Source organism: Lepus europaeus, chromosome 1 (genome assembly GCF_033115175.1).
Source record: "Lepus europaeus isolate LE1 chromosome 1, mLepTim1.pri, whole genome shotgun sequence".
Classification (NCBI taxonomy): domain Eukaryota; kingdom Metazoa; phylum Chordata; class Mammalia; order Lagomorpha; family Leporidae; genus Lepus; species Lepus europaeus.
In genome coordinates, this window is record NC_084827.1 from 96,265,814 (window position 1) to 96,282,524 (window position 16,711).

At 37.5% G+C, this 16,711-nt stretch overlaps 2 protein-coding genes across 3 annotated transcripts in view; both read left to right on the plus strand.

Annotated features, from left to right (window-relative positions):
• GALNT13 (polypeptide N-acetylgalactosaminyltransferase 13) overlaps positions 1-16,711 on the plus strand; it is a 489,696-nt gene that overhangs the window by 265,373 nt on the left and 207,612 nt on the right. The gene's annotated exons all lie outside the window — the stretch shown is intronic.
• On the plus strand, positions 11,081-11,406 carry LOC133772354 (UPF0449 protein C19orf25 homolog). Its single transcript, XM_062208864.1, has one exon. It carries the CDS (start codon positions 11,095-11,097, stop codon positions 11,404-11,406), a length of 312 nt encoding a protein of 103 aa, XP_062064848.1. The 5' UTR covers positions 11,081-11,094.

Below are 16,711 nucleotides of genomic sequence, written 5' to 3' on the forward strand. Positions count from 1 at the left end.
TATTTTATTTTTCCTGGCTTCAAGAATAATATATACTCATAAAACAAAAAACAAAAGTTCATTGGAGTATTTAAAGTAGAAAGTATATGAAATACCTTTCCCTCCTCACAGAAGTATTTTAAGAAATATCTTCAAAAGAATCTGTGTGAACAGCATCTGCACATATTTAATCACCTCTGAACTTAGTTGACAATATACAAAATTGTCCAGAATGAGAACCCAGGAGTATCCACTGAAAGAAAGACAATCCAACACATATTTATGAGGTGCTTTAGTTCTAGGACATAAGGATATCACATCTGATATGAACCAGATATCAGATTCCGTGAAATAGGAACAATAAAGATTTGGCCAAAGGGCTGAACAATGAAAGGACAGATATTTAGATCAGCATACCCAGAGAGTGCTTTGGTTTTCATTGTTGGAATCTCACTAGGTCATCTAGGATGATGACATTTGACTAAGATTATTTTTACCCAGTTTTGTCCAAGACTATCAACAAGAAAGTCCCTATATATTCCAAAAAGTTCTATAGACAAATACATGACACTAACTATATTTCTTTCTTTAATCTTGAATCTTCCTTTCATCCTAGCTCTTTCTTCAGTTTATATAAAAATTCCCTCAAAACTCTTATCATTTAAACAAGCAGGTAAACAAAATTGTACACAAGAAATATGCCCTCTCTTCACATGGAATCTTCTTGGATAATTTAATTATTTATCATTTTTCCTTAACAGCCAAAATTCTGCAAAAGGTAGAATCCATGATTGTCTCCACTTACCTACAATTTATTGCTCTGAGACCCTAAGCTGACACCTGCTCCTGAGACAGTTATTGTAGTTTCTCTCACTAAGGTCACAGAGGGCCTCTCTGTTGGAAATCTAGCAGAGAATTCTCAGTGACTTTGTTGCTGTATGCTTCATACTAAGCATTCCATAAACTCATTTTATCTTAAACATTATCCGAATTTTCAGCATTTTCCCCAGATCCACCAAAATGTCCCATTTTGCCTCTCACATCTTCAGCATTAATATTAATTTTTGAATATATTTTCATGCATTCTTCCTGATTTTATTAGTTATTGGCTAATGATTTCCCATTATCTATCTGAACATTTGACTAACCTCAGTGCTTTAAAGTCAAATATTTTATCTTTTGTTTGACATATTGTCTTACATTGGTCTTAAAATTCTCTATAAGCTCTTTCTTGCCTCCCTTGTATCAGTCCCTCTGTGAATGTTTCTTACCTTTATTAATGAGTTTGAAAGATGGAACAATCTAAGATCTTCTATATATTTCACATCATGTCAAAAATCAGTCACCAACAGGCAAATATCTCTTAAATATTTACTTAATTTTTATCTCCTCCCTAAGTTATGACATTAATAATGCTAGATAACATTTATTCAATCCTCACTGTGATGCAGGTAATGTTTCATGTGCTTTATAAGTGCCCCCTTTGTTCTTCCTAACATTCTTATGAGGTAGGTAAATATGTATAAACTAATGTATAATTGCATCATTTTACTAAAGTTCCACCTCAAGTAAATGATATAGCCAAGATGTGAATCCCAGCGATATAGTGCCAATGACTTTCCCTCAATAGCTTACCTGTTTACGTCTTTCCAATCTTATCATTCTCTAAGTCTGTATCTATTCTATCCATGTGTTTGGCTTATCTGTTTATATCTTTGAAGTCTTAATATTTTCCAAATCTGTATCTAGTAATTCTATCCATGTTTTAGTTAACCATTTGGAGGTCACATTGTGTGTTATGTACCACTAGCATATCTCAAGTTTTGTCTCCTTTCTTTGAAAGTGTCTTGCAATAAGCCATTTCAGCTTCTGCTTACCAGAAAGCCAAGTCCCACTGCTGGTTGAAATGTCTTCATTTCACCTTGTCCTTGACTGCTCTTTGTGAACTGGAACTATCAAACTATCAAAACAGCTTCATGAACTCTGGTCCTTAATGCATTATAATTAGGCCTCTTTCCCTGGAATTACAGAAGGGTGCCACACTCTGTTTAGAAAGTAATGCTTTTAAATATAGTATGTGGTTTGCTGAAATCTTTATGGCTAAAGGTTCTGTGTAGACACATAGATGCCTGCCATGCTGAAACAAATAACTTCTGGTAAGTATACGATAAGGGCATATCTCTTGTATATTATACTCAATTTGCAGGTCACTACCATATTTGGGGGGCTTCAAATATAAATGAAAACTTTGTATCTTCTTTAAAGAAAATTAAATAGAGTGTTCCTGAAGTTGTACTTATGAAGTGCATGAAGCTTGTACACCTAAATGAAAGATGCCTGGGGGAAAATGACCCCTCCCAGTTCCTCTCTGCAGAATCCTATACAACTCTCACACACACACACATACACAAAGATACAGAATACTGAATTGACTGTCAAAGTAATGGGCCTTGATGCTCAAGCTTCTTTGGCTGTGGTGCATCTGTCTCTACCCACCTCAGTGAGTACAAAGTCATGTTGACTCAACAATTCCCCTCATGTGTGAATATTCCCATATGTTCAAAGCACAAATCTTATCCATGCAATGAATGTGTAAAATGTGCAAGCATAGTAAAAAGGGAAACAGTGATTTTTAGAGATTATAAAATATAAAGACCTGAATATATATATATATATATATATATAAAGATTATTAAGAATTTTAGTTCTCAAAAACCTGAAGTCAAACAAGTTAACTTTGATGACATGCCAAAGAAAGCTATCACCCATTTTCTAGAAAATATATTATCTAAGCAATCCTAAAATCATTTTATTCTAGATATTAAGGACCTATATTATTTCCCTGACCTTTGTTTATTTCTCAGAAATGAATTTTAAAGGTACATGTGCATATATGCATACAGATGCAAATATACACAAGGGCATCTTTCTGAAGAATCTGTTATTTTACTTTGAATGTTTGCCTCATGAACTTGTGATAGAAATACTTAGAATGTTTATCTCACACAAACTTCTACACTTGAACTTCTTACGATGAATATTATTATTTTGGTGCTATGCCACTAAAAAAGCATATTGTAATATGGGGTGGTGAAAAGTGATTTATCTTCACCATTGCATTTAAAGCCAGCAACTATTTTAGTTAAGATTTCCATTATGGTAACTCCTTGAGTTAGTAGTACACCTCACTACACTTTTCGTTTGCAGGTATGTGTGTCTTTTGACTGCTGGCCTGAGGTTGATTGTGCCCTGGCAGCTGTAACCTATAATCAAGAATAATGTACCATTTTAAATTTGAGAGAGGAGTGAATGTGAGTTTGTAATGATTTGACAGTCACAATTGCAATAGTTTCTCCTTGGAGAATGAAAGACAGTTCTATGTGAGGTTCCCAGTAGCTGATTCCAGTGACAATTCATTCTTTCCTCTAGCACATAGTAAAAGGAAAACATCTCAGATACTAACTAGTCACAACTCCTGAAACCTTCGTATGACATGCAAACATTCTCTTTTAGAGACTGAAGATTGACATTGAAATGAAGTCTGTTCTTTTCCTTGATTAAAAAATTTTTTGTTTCTCATATTTTTATGAAATTATGGAAATCCTTAATTTTCCTTTTTACGAATGTTTAAAGTGGACCACAAAATAGCCTTTTCTAATTCCCAAGAGGCCATATCCAACATTTCCCCTTTGTGTTTTGCACTATTTGTAGTTTCTTCAATTCAAGCTTTGTTCTTTAAGGTGAGAGAAACCTAAAATGTTATGAGTGGCTGTATTTTCCCAATATTTCAGAAAATTCAACACTTTCATATTCCTTCCTTCCCATTTATTCTCTACAGAATTTTTCTTCATGTTTACAAGATCCTGTAGCACAATGTAGATGTTGATTCTACTCTCTAGAAATGGAAGCATTTCTATTTTTTGTCCATAAATCAGATTTAAGAATTAATAGTAAAATCAATAATGTAATCTAGATAAAATTTAAATTCCTAAAAGAATGTGGTAGTATATTCTACAATGAACTTTATAAATTATTGGACAATGAGAGAGGACTTTGAGATATATCACTGTATTCCTCCATCAGTACTTTGTTGTTTCAATTAAACTATTTTCCAAGCAGCCAGCATTGTGAAATAGAGTTTAAATATAAGAGAACTTTATACAGATAGACATAGACTTTATAAAAATTGTATGGCAAAGTGGATTGTATTATTTTAATCTCATTTATTTATTTGAAAGACAAAGTTACTAAAAAGGCAGAGGCAGAGAGAGGTCTTCCATCTGCTGGGTAATTCCCCAAATGGCTGCAAGGCCGGAGCTGGGCCGACCCAAAGCCAGGAGCCAGGTGCCTGTTCTGGGTCTCCCACATGGATACAGGGACCCAAACACTTGGGCCATCCTCCACTACCTTCCCAGGCACATTATTAGGGAGCTGGATCAGAAATGGAGCAGCTGGTACTTGAACCAGCATCCATATGGGATGGTGGAACTGCAGGCGGTGGCTTTACCCACTATGCCACAGCGCCGGGCCCTAAAATTATTTTTGATAAGCCATGGAATGAGTTTTTACTTTGGCTTATTCCTTTTGTTTTTAGTTTGTTTCATCCATAAATTTTGAACTATCTGGAGCTTTGTTGTTTTATGGGAAATTCTTTTCCCCAGTAGCTCCTGGACACTCTGAAGAGTTAAAGATACTGTTTAGGGAGCTCGAGGCCTGGGTTCTGGTTACAGCAAAGGCATCAGCTTCTTGAAAGACTTTGGCCACTTCATTTTCCCTATTTATGATATACTTTGCCTATCCATATAATTAAAGGAATCATTAAGTAATTTGTATATTATTTTCTGGATTTGTGAGTCTGTATATACTACTATAAGTATAGTATGATAGAAGGAATTATGGACTGTACACTCATACAGAATCTTCTTTATGGTAACAAGAGTAATTCCAACTAATCTTTGTTCCTAATATGTCCCAAACCCAAGCATTAAGTTTTCCTCTATTGCCAGCTTCCAACTGTCCTCCTCAAGTCATGGAGCAGAATGTCTCTATGAGCATAATTTCCCAGAAGGAAATTGGGTTAGTGATCTAGGAAGTAAATCCCATTCTGCTACTAAGAGCCTAACCCATTGGGAAACTAATAAAACAGGTACTGAGATGAGGGAACAGAAGCTGAAAGTACCCAAACTGGTTATAATTCAGGAACACAAAGTAGGAAAAGGCTATTCAATGTATATAAGTTGTCTCTTCAAGCAGCGACTTGTTCAGAACTTATAAAGTCCATTGAGTAGGTTGGATGAACAAGAGTAGGGGGTTATGTATCCCAGCAGAATATAGAGACAGGGTTTTTTTTTACCCCATTTCACTTTAGTCAGAAAGGATTTAAGCACCAAATAAGAGTACATTGATGAAAAAAAATCATAATAAACAAGACTAAGTTAAGAAGTTTCTCAAGATTAAATTCAGAGCTTCCGTGTCATAGCAAGAGAGATACTTGGTTGTTGTATGTAGTTTCTATTTATTAACTAAAAGTTATAAATTTTGCTTTATTAATTATTTCAAGGTAGAATGTAGAATTCCTTATCATGTAAAGCTATAAAAAGTCCACCTATATGTATTTAATGGGGTGATATTAAACAGAGTTTAAGATGAAACCCATTGTTATGATATTTAATTTACTTTTGTTCCTCTTCTTTTTTTTAAAGATTTATTTTATTTATTTGAAAGACAGTTACAGAGAGTTAGAGACAGAGAGAGAGGTCTTCCATCTGCTGGTTCACTCCCCAGATGGCCACAATGGCCGGAGTTGCACCAATCTGAAGCCTGGAGCCAGGAGCTTCTTCTGGGTCTCCCGCGTGGGTGCAGGGGCCCAAGGACTTGGACCATCTTCCACTGCTTTCCCAGGGCAGAGAGCTGGATAGGAAGAGGAGCAGCTGGGTCTAGAACGGGTGCCCATATGAGATGCCAGCACTTCAGGCCAGGGCTGTAACCCACTGCGCCACAGCGCCAGCCCCTCCTCTTCTTTTTAATATGATAAAAATATGATTTTAAGAATGAAATTAAATATATATTTTGTATAACAAGATAATATATGGTAGCAATAGGCTGCTGTTGGACAGGTATACAGATATCAAATCTATTTAGGTATGATTATATTCATTATTCTTCATATTATAATTACATATGAAAATCTAGCCTCCTTTGCTGAAATTTATTGTTTCATATTTAATAAGTCATTTGAAAATTATTTTATGGCAGGTAAAAGTATCACCCAGGATTCACATTATTCAATAGTAATAGCTACTCTTAACTGGCATTCTTTGAAATTAACAATAGATAGACTTGACATTTTGATATTGCTTGCAGTCATTGAGGCATGATATTTTATGTAAGATTTAGCAATAACAATTGAGACTCAGAACATTTATGAAGCTTTAATGATGGGAAGGGAGGAGTTGATATATGAAGATTGCTTTGACTTTGGTTGTTCATTACAGTCCAGAAAATGCTAAGTGATAAGGTCATTCTTCAGAATTTTATGTCAAAAGAGAAGTTTGCATTTGTGTGCATGTGTGTGTGTGTGTTGTGAGAGAGAAGGAGAGAGAGCAAGACAATATAAAAGAAGACCTATACAGAAGAGCAAATAGTATATGGTGTGAAAAGATAGTTATATATTGGAAAAAAACTTATAAGTAGTTTTTTTAAAGATTTATTTATTTATTTTAAAGTCATAGTTACACAGAGAAAGAAGGAGAGGCAGAGTAGGGAGGGGTGGAGGGTTTCCATCCATTGGTTCACTCCCCAATTGGCCACAATAGCTGGAACTGTGCCGCTCCAAAGCCAGGAGCCAGGAGCTTCTTCCGGGTCTCCTATGTGGGTGCTGAGGCCCAAGCACTTGGGCTGTCTTCCACTGCTTTCCCAGGCCATAGCACCATAGCAGAGAGCTGAATCAGAAGTGGGGCAGCCAGGACTTGAACCAGCGCCCATATGGGATACCAGCACTGCAGGTGGCAATTTTATCCACTACGCCACAGCGCCAGCCCATATAAGTAGTTGCTTCAAGAGGCAAAAATTGCTTGTTAAGAAGTGTAGTGTAGGTGATTGCATTGTGGCGTGGTGGGTTAAGCTGCTACTTGCAGTGTCAGCATCCCATATAGGCACTGGTTTCAGTCCTGGCTGCTCCAATTCTGATTCAACTCCCTGCTAATGGTTTGCGAAACCAGCAAAGGATGGCCCAAGTGCTTGGGCCCCTGCCACTCACATGGGAAACCCAGATGAAATTACAGCTTTAGACTGGCCCACCTTGGTCCACCCTGGTTGTTGAGGTCTTTTAGGGTTTGAACCAGCAGATGAAGATTGATTCTCTCTCTCTCTCTCTCTCTCTCTCTCTCTCTCTCTCTCTCTCTCCCCCTTCCTCTCTCTCTTCTTTCTCTCTCTCTCTCTCTGTAGCTTTGCCTTTCAGATAAATAAATGAATCTGTTTTTATAAAAATTTTATTTGTTTATTTGAGAAGTAGAGTTGGACAGAAAGAGAGAGAGAGAAAGAGAGGTCTTCCATCTGCTGGTTCACTCACCAAATGATTGCAGTGGCTGGAGCTGGGCCTATCTGAAGCCAGGAGGTAGGAGCTTCCTCCAAGTCTCCCAAGTAGGTGCAAGGTCCCAAGCATTTGGGCCATCTTCCATTGATTTCCCAGGCTATCAGGAGACAGCTGGATCGCAAGAGGAGCAGCTGGGACATGAACTGGCTTGGCCTATTACACCACAGTTCCAGACCCCAATAAATGAATCTTTTTTTGAAAAAGATAAAGATTGGCTGAATGGATTTTTTAAAAAAGGCCCATCTCTAGGCTGCTTACATGAAACATACTTCACCAATAAAGATACATGCAGACTGATAGTGAAAGGATGGAACACGATACTCCATAAAAAGGGATATGAGCAGGAATGGTTATTCTCATACCAGACAAATTAGACTTTAAGACTTAAACTGTTAGACAAAGAAAGTCATTATGTAATGATTAAGTGAAAAATTCAGTGAGAAGATGTGACTTTAGTAAATGTATATGCACCCAATGCCAGGGCACATAGTTTTATAAAATAAATGTTAATGTAAAGGGAGACATAAACTTCAGTACACTAATAAGAAGGACCTCGACTCCAATGGACAGATCAACCAGACCAAAAAACCCAGTAAAGAAATAATAGAACTATCTTGCACTTAAGACCACATGAACACATTATTTATATGTATGTAAATTTTATGTGTATATATACATATATATATATATATATATACACACATACATAAAAGCATTTCAACCCACAGCTGTATACACATTGTTTTCAACAGTGCATGGAACATTCTTTATACTAAGCCATAAAGAAAATCTCAACAAATTAAAAAACATGGAAATCATATCATGTACATTTTCTACCATGATGGAATGAAGCTGGAAATTAACAACAAAAGAAAATATTTGCAGACTATGCATCCCATAAAGCACTCCAACCCAGAATATATAAGGAGCTCAAGAAATCAACAACAGTACAAACAGCCCAGTTAAGAAAATATCAAAAAAAAAAAAAGAGGACCTAAATGAAAGATCTCTGTGAGTGAGATCCCAGTAGAAAGAACAGGGCCATCAAAGAAGGAGGTACCTTTCTCTGAAGGGAGGAGAGAACTTCCACTTTGACTATGACCTTGTCTAAATAAGATCGAAGTCAGCAAACTCAAGAGGCTTTCATAGCCTTGGAAACTCATGACAAGAGCCTAGGGAGATTTCTGACGCCATAAACAAGAGTGTCAAATTGTTAAGTCAACAACAGGAGTCACTGTGTACTTACTCCTCATGTGGGATCTTTGTCCTTAATGTGTTGTCCAATGTGAATTATTGCTATAACTAGTACTCAAACAGTATTTTACACTTTGTGTTTCTGTGTGGGTGCAAACTGATGAAATCTTTACTTAATATATACTAAATCAATCTTCTGTATATAAAGATAATTGAAAATGAATCTTGATGTGGATGGAATGGGAGAGGGAGTGGGAGATGGGAGGGGTACAGGTGGGAGGGAAGTTATGGGGGGGAAAAGTCATTGTAATCCATAAACTGTAGTTTGGAAATTTATATTTACTAAATAAAAGTTTTAAAAAAAATCAAGGGATATAAACAAGAGTTTTTCAAAGGAGGGAATATAGATGGCCAAGAAACATGTGAAGAAATGCTCAGGATCACTAGCCATCAGGGAAATGCAAATAAAAACCAAAATGAAGTATCATTTCACCCAAATGAAAATGGCTATCATTCAAAAATGAAAACATAACAAATGCTGGTGAAGATGTGCAGAAAAAGGTATCTAAATACTCTGTTGGTGGGAATGCAAACTGGCACAACCATTATGGAGGACAATATGGAGATTCCTCAGAAAACTAAAAATAGATGTGCCATATGATTAGCTATTCACTCCTGAGAATATATACAAAGGAAGTTAAAGCAGCATATGAAAGAATTACCAGCACTCTTATCTGTTTATGGCACTCTAGTTCACAATAGCTAAGATATGAATCCAACCTAGATGTCCAGCAATTGAGAACTAAACAAAATGCGGTATAGATACCAAGTGAAATACTACTGAGCCATAAAATAGAATGAAAGCCTGACATTTGCAACAAAATGAATGCAACTGGAGATCGGTATGCCAAGTGAAATAAGTCAGACTCAATAAAATTGCATGTTGTCTCTTACTTGTGGTAGCTAATATAGATAGAGATATAGAAGTAGTACAATAGTTTTAATGACATTTGACTATTTGAAAATTTATTGTATTTAAGTGCAATTGATTTATTCTCATTTGATTATTTCTATAGCCCTTATGTATATTCCTGCTGAACAGTGACCTTTTTTATTCTTTACTTATTGTACTTATTTATTTAGTGGAACATTAAGCATTTTACTACAGTGTCAATGAAAACTGTTATCTCAAAAATTTAGAAAGGAAGAGTTGAAAGAGGGAGGGAGGGGGAAGGGAGATGAAAATGAAGGAAAGAAAGGAAAGGAAGGAAGGATGGGGCCGGCATTGTGGTGTTGTAGGTTAAGCCTCTGCCTGGCACCGGCATTCCATATGGGTGCCAACTTGTGTCCATGCTGCTCCTCTTCCAATCCAGCTTTCTTCTATGGCATGGAAAAGCAGTGAACGATGGCCTAAGTGCTTGGGCCTCTGCACCAACATGTGAGACCTGGAAGAAGCTCCTGACTCCTGGCTTCTGATTGACCCAGTTCCTGCTATTGTGGCCATTTGGGGGAGGGAACCAGAAGATGAATGACCTCTCTCTCTGCTCCTCTCCCTGTCTATAACTCTTTCTCTCAAATAAAATTTTAAATTAATTAAATTAAAAAATGAAGGAAGGAAGAGGAAGGGAAAAAAAGAAGAAAGGAGGAAGGGAGGAGGGTAGAAGTGCAGTATCATAACCATAGAATTATGTTTAATCTCTTCTCTTTGTATTAATACAACATCAGCATGAAGATTGTGTTGTAGTAATTATCACCCATTTGCTGTAACTCTGAAAATATGAGGTATTAATATATTGCTTTAAAAATTCAAAGCACAAAAATGCTCTTAAGCTAAAATAATTTTTTTAATTGTTAAAAATAGATCTAGTTTTGTGACTTTGAATTATAGCTAGTGAATATGTAGTAGTATATTTTATAGTCTCCAAAATCAGTGGTTATTAATCCTAATAAGCTTTCTTAGGGTTTTACTCACTTTTTCTTTTCACGTGTTGTCTACCTTTTATCCCCATTATCCAGAAGTTATGCTATTCTATTTGTGGGACTCATCTATTTTTAGGCACTAAGCCTTAATGGACACTTACTGCTTTAAACTTTAAATTCATGATATATAATAAACATTATTAGAGTTTCTCTCTATTACTTTATTGTTTATTTCAATCAGGGGACACTGAAACAAAAATAATTTACTGTATTTATTCATCGCATGGTTTGATTAACATTATGATATAAAATAACTAAAATCAATACCAGGAACACTTTCTGTGTTAATAAAGGACCTTCTCAAGCAGAAGCGGCTCACCCGGGCGTCTCGGGGCTGGCGTCCAGGCATGGGCTCCAAGGCCAAGAAGCTCATGGTGCTGCCCACGCGCCCGGCGCCGCCCACGGTGGAGCAGATCCTGGAGGACGTGCGTGGGGCGCCGGCCCAGGACCCTGTCTTCACCGCGCTGGCCCCGGAAGACCCCCCAGGAGACCCCAGGAGGAGTGAGGACCCCGAGGCCCAGCGGGAGCGGCTGTACCAGCAGAGCCAGGCCTACGTGGCCGCCAACGCGCGGCTGCAGCGGGCAAGCGAGGGGCTGAGGCAGCAGTGCCAGGGCCTGCGGCGAGCCGGGCGGAACTGGAGCTGGACGGGGGCCACGTGACACGCGCTGTGCTGCCCGGCGCCTCCTGCTGATCTGGGCCCTTCCCCACCCCGGCACCGGCTGGACCCTGTGCGGCCCCCCGGGACAGAAAAATAAATAAATAAATAAATAAAATAAAGGACCTTCTCCCATCAGGAAGGAGGTAGAACAGCAGCTTTTGCAGTCTGACTGCCTGGGTTTGATACCCAGATCCACTATTTAGAAATGACTTATTTACTGATCTGAATATCAGGCTCATTCCATATCAAATGCGAATAATGATATAACTAATTCATTAAGAATAATGATATAACTAATTCATTAAGAATATTTTATAGGTTATCTTTTCTGATGAGCCCACAAAAGACCACCAGGGTAACGTGTTGATGCAGGAAAGCTGAGTTGATTTCTTGCTGAAGTAAAGAACAGTGCCTTGAAAGCCCTAGAAGTCTTGAAAAGAGAGACTAAAGTGGAATTTTGGACATGTCTTCCAATGCACATGTTGCACTAGAACTGGGCAAAGTATGTGGTAAAATAGTACAGGATTGGTAGACATAGTGAAGAGTGAAAGTCCTGAGTTCAAGTATGCAAACATGTCCAGTTATGCTGTATTTTGTCCTTTGAAGAGAGCTAGCTGTTTACCCACATTAGCAACATGTCCTTCTAAGAAGGGGATTAGGGGATTTCTTGAACATTTTATTATCCTAACAGATTTATTGTCTGGAGGATCTCCAGGTGCTAAATTAAATAAGTTATGAGTTATAGCCTTAGCATAGTCTTAATAGATAACTTACATGGTTGCAGGAGGTCTCAGTTCTCAGGATCAAATGAGATGAACCCAAATAAAATGCAAAGTGCTATGCCTGCCACCTAATTAGGATGTTGTTAAATGTTAGCCACTTAACTATTATAATTTTATTATGGACTTCTTATATAAAGATTAATTGGTAGAAGACAAGGCATAACCCTGGTTGAAGATTGCAATATTTGGTAATCAGACTCACAGGAGAACAAGTAGCAATGTTCAGTTCCAGGTTTGGTTAGTGGGTGTTAGTATGAGTTTGTTAGGAGGTAGTACCTTGTGAATGTTCAAGAGCAAGTAAGAAGCAGAGAACCCAGCAGGTAGGTAGAACTGACCTTTTGGACTCTTAGAGCAGAAAATATGAAGCAGAAATTAAGGTAAACAAGCAGGAAGACCTAACAGTGGGCAGCCAGAGCAAGCCGGGAAAAGTTGTCATTAGGTGCAGTACATGGTTTTGAAAAACTGAAAAGGAAAGAGGTAGAGCTTTCATTCCACAGTGTTACACTGGACAAAGAAATTTTCAAGCTTAGAGGATCTAGAAACCACAGTTGTTACTGCAACTGCATTGGAAGTATAGAGTGTAACGGCAGCTGGGACATTGCTCTTAGAATAATAGATAAGTTATTATAAATGTGACAGTTGTTAGAATTTTACCCACTGAAAATGTGACCCTAACAATTTAGATACCTTATCTATAATTCTATAACATACACCATAAGAATAGTAGAATAAAAATCACATTTATTTAATTCCTTAATGATGTTATTTCTCCCAATTAATTTTTCAAGATTATATGTATAATATATATTATATAAAATTATATATAAAACACAGCAATTTTTACTCCAATTTAGGAGATGACAAAACTAGAACTCAGAGAACTTGCTCACAGAGCATAATTGGCAGAAAGGGGAGGCAGTCATAATTTTTGTAGATTCAAATCTTGCTCCCTATGTACAAACAGGAATTATATTACATAGATTTGAGGCAGAAATTATGTTATAGCAGAATGATTTGCAGACCAATTATCTTATATTCTTTCCCTTCTCCATTCTTTGCTCATTTATTTTACATGGAATTTGACAGACTGAAGGTGGTAATCCAGAATTCGATCCCATTTCCTTCTGTGACTGGCAGGAACCCAAGTATTCCCAGAGTGCACATTAGCAGGATGCTGATATCAGAGGCAGAACTGGGATTAAACAAGGCACTTCAGTATAGAATGTGGGCATCAAAGACCACGTCTTAGCTAGTGCGGCAAAGGCCCTCCCTCCCCTCACTTTAGAAGTTTAAGAAACAAATTAATTGAGGATGCAAACAAATGTAGTATGTTTGGTATTTCTGTCTCAATTTCAGGTTATAGTAATAAGGGGTGTGATTGGGAAGTTAATCTAGTAACCCATACAATAGCCAGCTTCATTGTGAAGTGTTCATTCTACCCCTTAATAAATACATCTTTGTGATATCCAGAATGCTAAATGCAGAGTGCAAGAAAAAATAAGGTGCAACTTCTCTCTTATGTACAATTTAATAATAACTGAGTCGATTGGATTAGATAGATTAATGTGAAACAGCATGAAAATAAAAATATACAAGGCACAGAGCAAATAATGAGGACAGATAAACATCTATGAGCTAAGGAAAAGATAGAGAAAGAAATTTTCTGCCTTATTGTTGCTGTTTATTTCTTTTTTTTTTAACTTTTATTTAATGAATATAAATTTCCAAAGTACAGCTCATGGGTTACAATGGCTTCCCCCTCCCAAAACTTCCCTCCCACCCACAACCCTCCCCTTTCCCGCTCCCTCTCCCCTTCCAATCACATCATGATTCATTTTCAATTCTCTTTATATACAAAAGATCAGTTTAGTATAAATTAGGTAACGATTTCAACAGTTTGCCCCCATATAGCAACACAAAGTGAAAAAAAAAATACTGTTGGAGTACTAGTTATAGCATTAAATAAGAGTGTACAGCACGTTAAAGGCAGAGATCCTACATATTATTTTTTAAAAAATTAATTAATTTTCTATGCCATTTCCATTTTAACACCAGGTTTTTTTTTTTTTCATTTCCAATTATCTTTATATACATGAGATCAATTCAGTATATAATTAGTAAAGATCTCATCAGTTTGTACCCACGCAGAAACACAAAGTGTAAAAATACTGTTTCAGTTCTAGTTATAGCATCACTGCACATTAGACAACACATTAAGGACAGATCCCACATGGGATGTAAGTCCACAGTGACTTCTGTTGCTGACTTAACAATTTGACACTCCTGTTCATGGCATCAGTAATCTCCCTAGGCTCTAGTCATGAGTTTCCAGGGCTATGGAAGCCTTTAGGGTTCGCTGACTTTGATCTTATTCCGATAGGGTCACAGTCAAAGTGGAAGTTCTCTCCTCCCTTCAGAGAAAGGTACCTCCTTCTTTGATGGCCCCGTTCTTTCCACTGGGATCTCACTCACAGAGATCTTTCATTTAGGTCTTCTTCTTTTTTTATTTTCCATGGTATCTTGGCTTTCCATGCCTACAATGCTCTCATGGGCTCTTCAGCCAGATCCGAAAGCCTTAAGGGCTGATTCTGAGGCCAGAGTGTTGTTTAGGATGTCTGCCATTCTATGAGTCTGCTGTGTATCCCACTTCCCATGTTGGATCTTTCTCTCCCTTTTTGATTCTATCAGTTAGTATTAGCAGACAGTAGTCTTGTTTGTGTGATCCCTTTGTTTCTTAGACCTATCCAAGCCATCGAATGTGAACTGAAATTGATCACTTGGACTAGTGAGATGGCATTGGTACATGCCACCTTGATGGGATTGTATTGGAATCCCCTGGCACATTACTACATCATTTGGGGCAAGACTGATTGTGCATGTCCCAAACTGTGCATCTCCTCCCTTTCTTTTCCCACTCTGAAATTTAACAGGGATCACTTTTCAGTTAAAATTTAAACACCTAAGAATAATTGTGTGTTAATTACAGAGTTCAACCACTAGTGCTAGAACAACAACAACAACAACAACAAATACTAAAAAGGATAAAGTATTACATTGTACATCTAGAGTCAGGACAAAAGCTGATCAGGTCATTGTTTCTTATAGTGTTCATTTCACTTCAACAGGTTTCCCCTTTGGTGCTCAATTGTCGCCGATCAGGGAAAACAAATGATATTTGTCTCTTTGGGACTGGCTTAATTCACTCAGCATGATGCTTTCCAGATCCCTCCATCTTGTTGCAAATGCCTGGGTTTCATTGTTCCTTACTGCTGTATAGTATTCTATGGAGTACATGTCCCATAATTTCTTTATCCAGTCTACTGTTGAAGGGCATTTGGGTTGGTTCCAGGTCTTAGCTATTGTGAATTGAGCTGCAATAAACATTAATGTGCAGATGGCTTTTTTATTAGCCAAATTAATTTCCTTTGGGTAAATTCCAAGGAGTGGGATGGCTGGGTTGTATGGTAGGGTTATGTTCAGGTTTCTGAGGAATCTCCAGACTGACTTCCATAGTGGCCTAACCAGTTTGCATTCCCACCAACAGTGGGTTAGTGTCCCTTTTTCCCCACATCCTCTCCAGCAGCTGTTGTTGGTAGATTTCTGAATGTGAGCCATTCTCACCGGGGTGAGGTGAAACCTCATTGTGGTTTTGATTTGCATTTCTCTGATTGCTAGTGATCTTGAACATTTTTTCATGTGTCTATTGGCCATTTGGATTTCCTCTTTTGAAAAATGACTATTGAGGTCCTTTGGCCAATCTCTTCAGTGGGTTGTTTGTTCTGTTGTGGATTTTCTTGATTTCTATGTAGATTCTGGTTATCAACCCTTTATCTGTAGTATAGTTTGCAAATATTTTTTCCCATTCTGTCGGTTGCCTCTTCACATTCCTGACTGTTTCTTTTGAAGTACAGAAACTTCTCAATTTGCTGCAATCCCAAATGTTAATTTTGGTTTTGACTACCTGTGCTCCTGGGGTCTTTGCCAAGAAGTCTTTGCCTGTACCTATATCTTGCAGGGTTTCTCCAATGCTCTCTAATAATTTGATGGTTTCGGGTCATAGATTTAAGTCTTTAATCCACGTTGAGTGAATTTTTGTGTAAGGTGAAAGGTATGGGTCTTGCTTCAAGCTTCTGCACATGGAAATCCAATTTTCCCAGCACCATTTATTGAACAGGCTGTCCTTATTCCAGGGATTAGTTTTGGATCTTTGATCAAATATAAGTTGGCTGTAGATGTTTGGATTGCTTTCTGGTGTTTCTATTATGTTCCATTGGTCTATCCATCTGTTTCTGTACCAGTACCATGCTGTTTTGATGACAACTGCCCTGTAGTATGCCCTGAAATCTGGTATTGTAATGCCTCCGGCTTTGTTTTTGTTGTACAAGATTGCTTTGGCTATTCGAGGTCTTCTGTGTCTCCATATGAATTTCAGCATTATTTTTTCCAGATCTGAGAAGAAGGTCTTCGGGATCTTGATGGGTATTGCATTGAATGTATAAATTGCTGTTGGGAGAATAGACATTT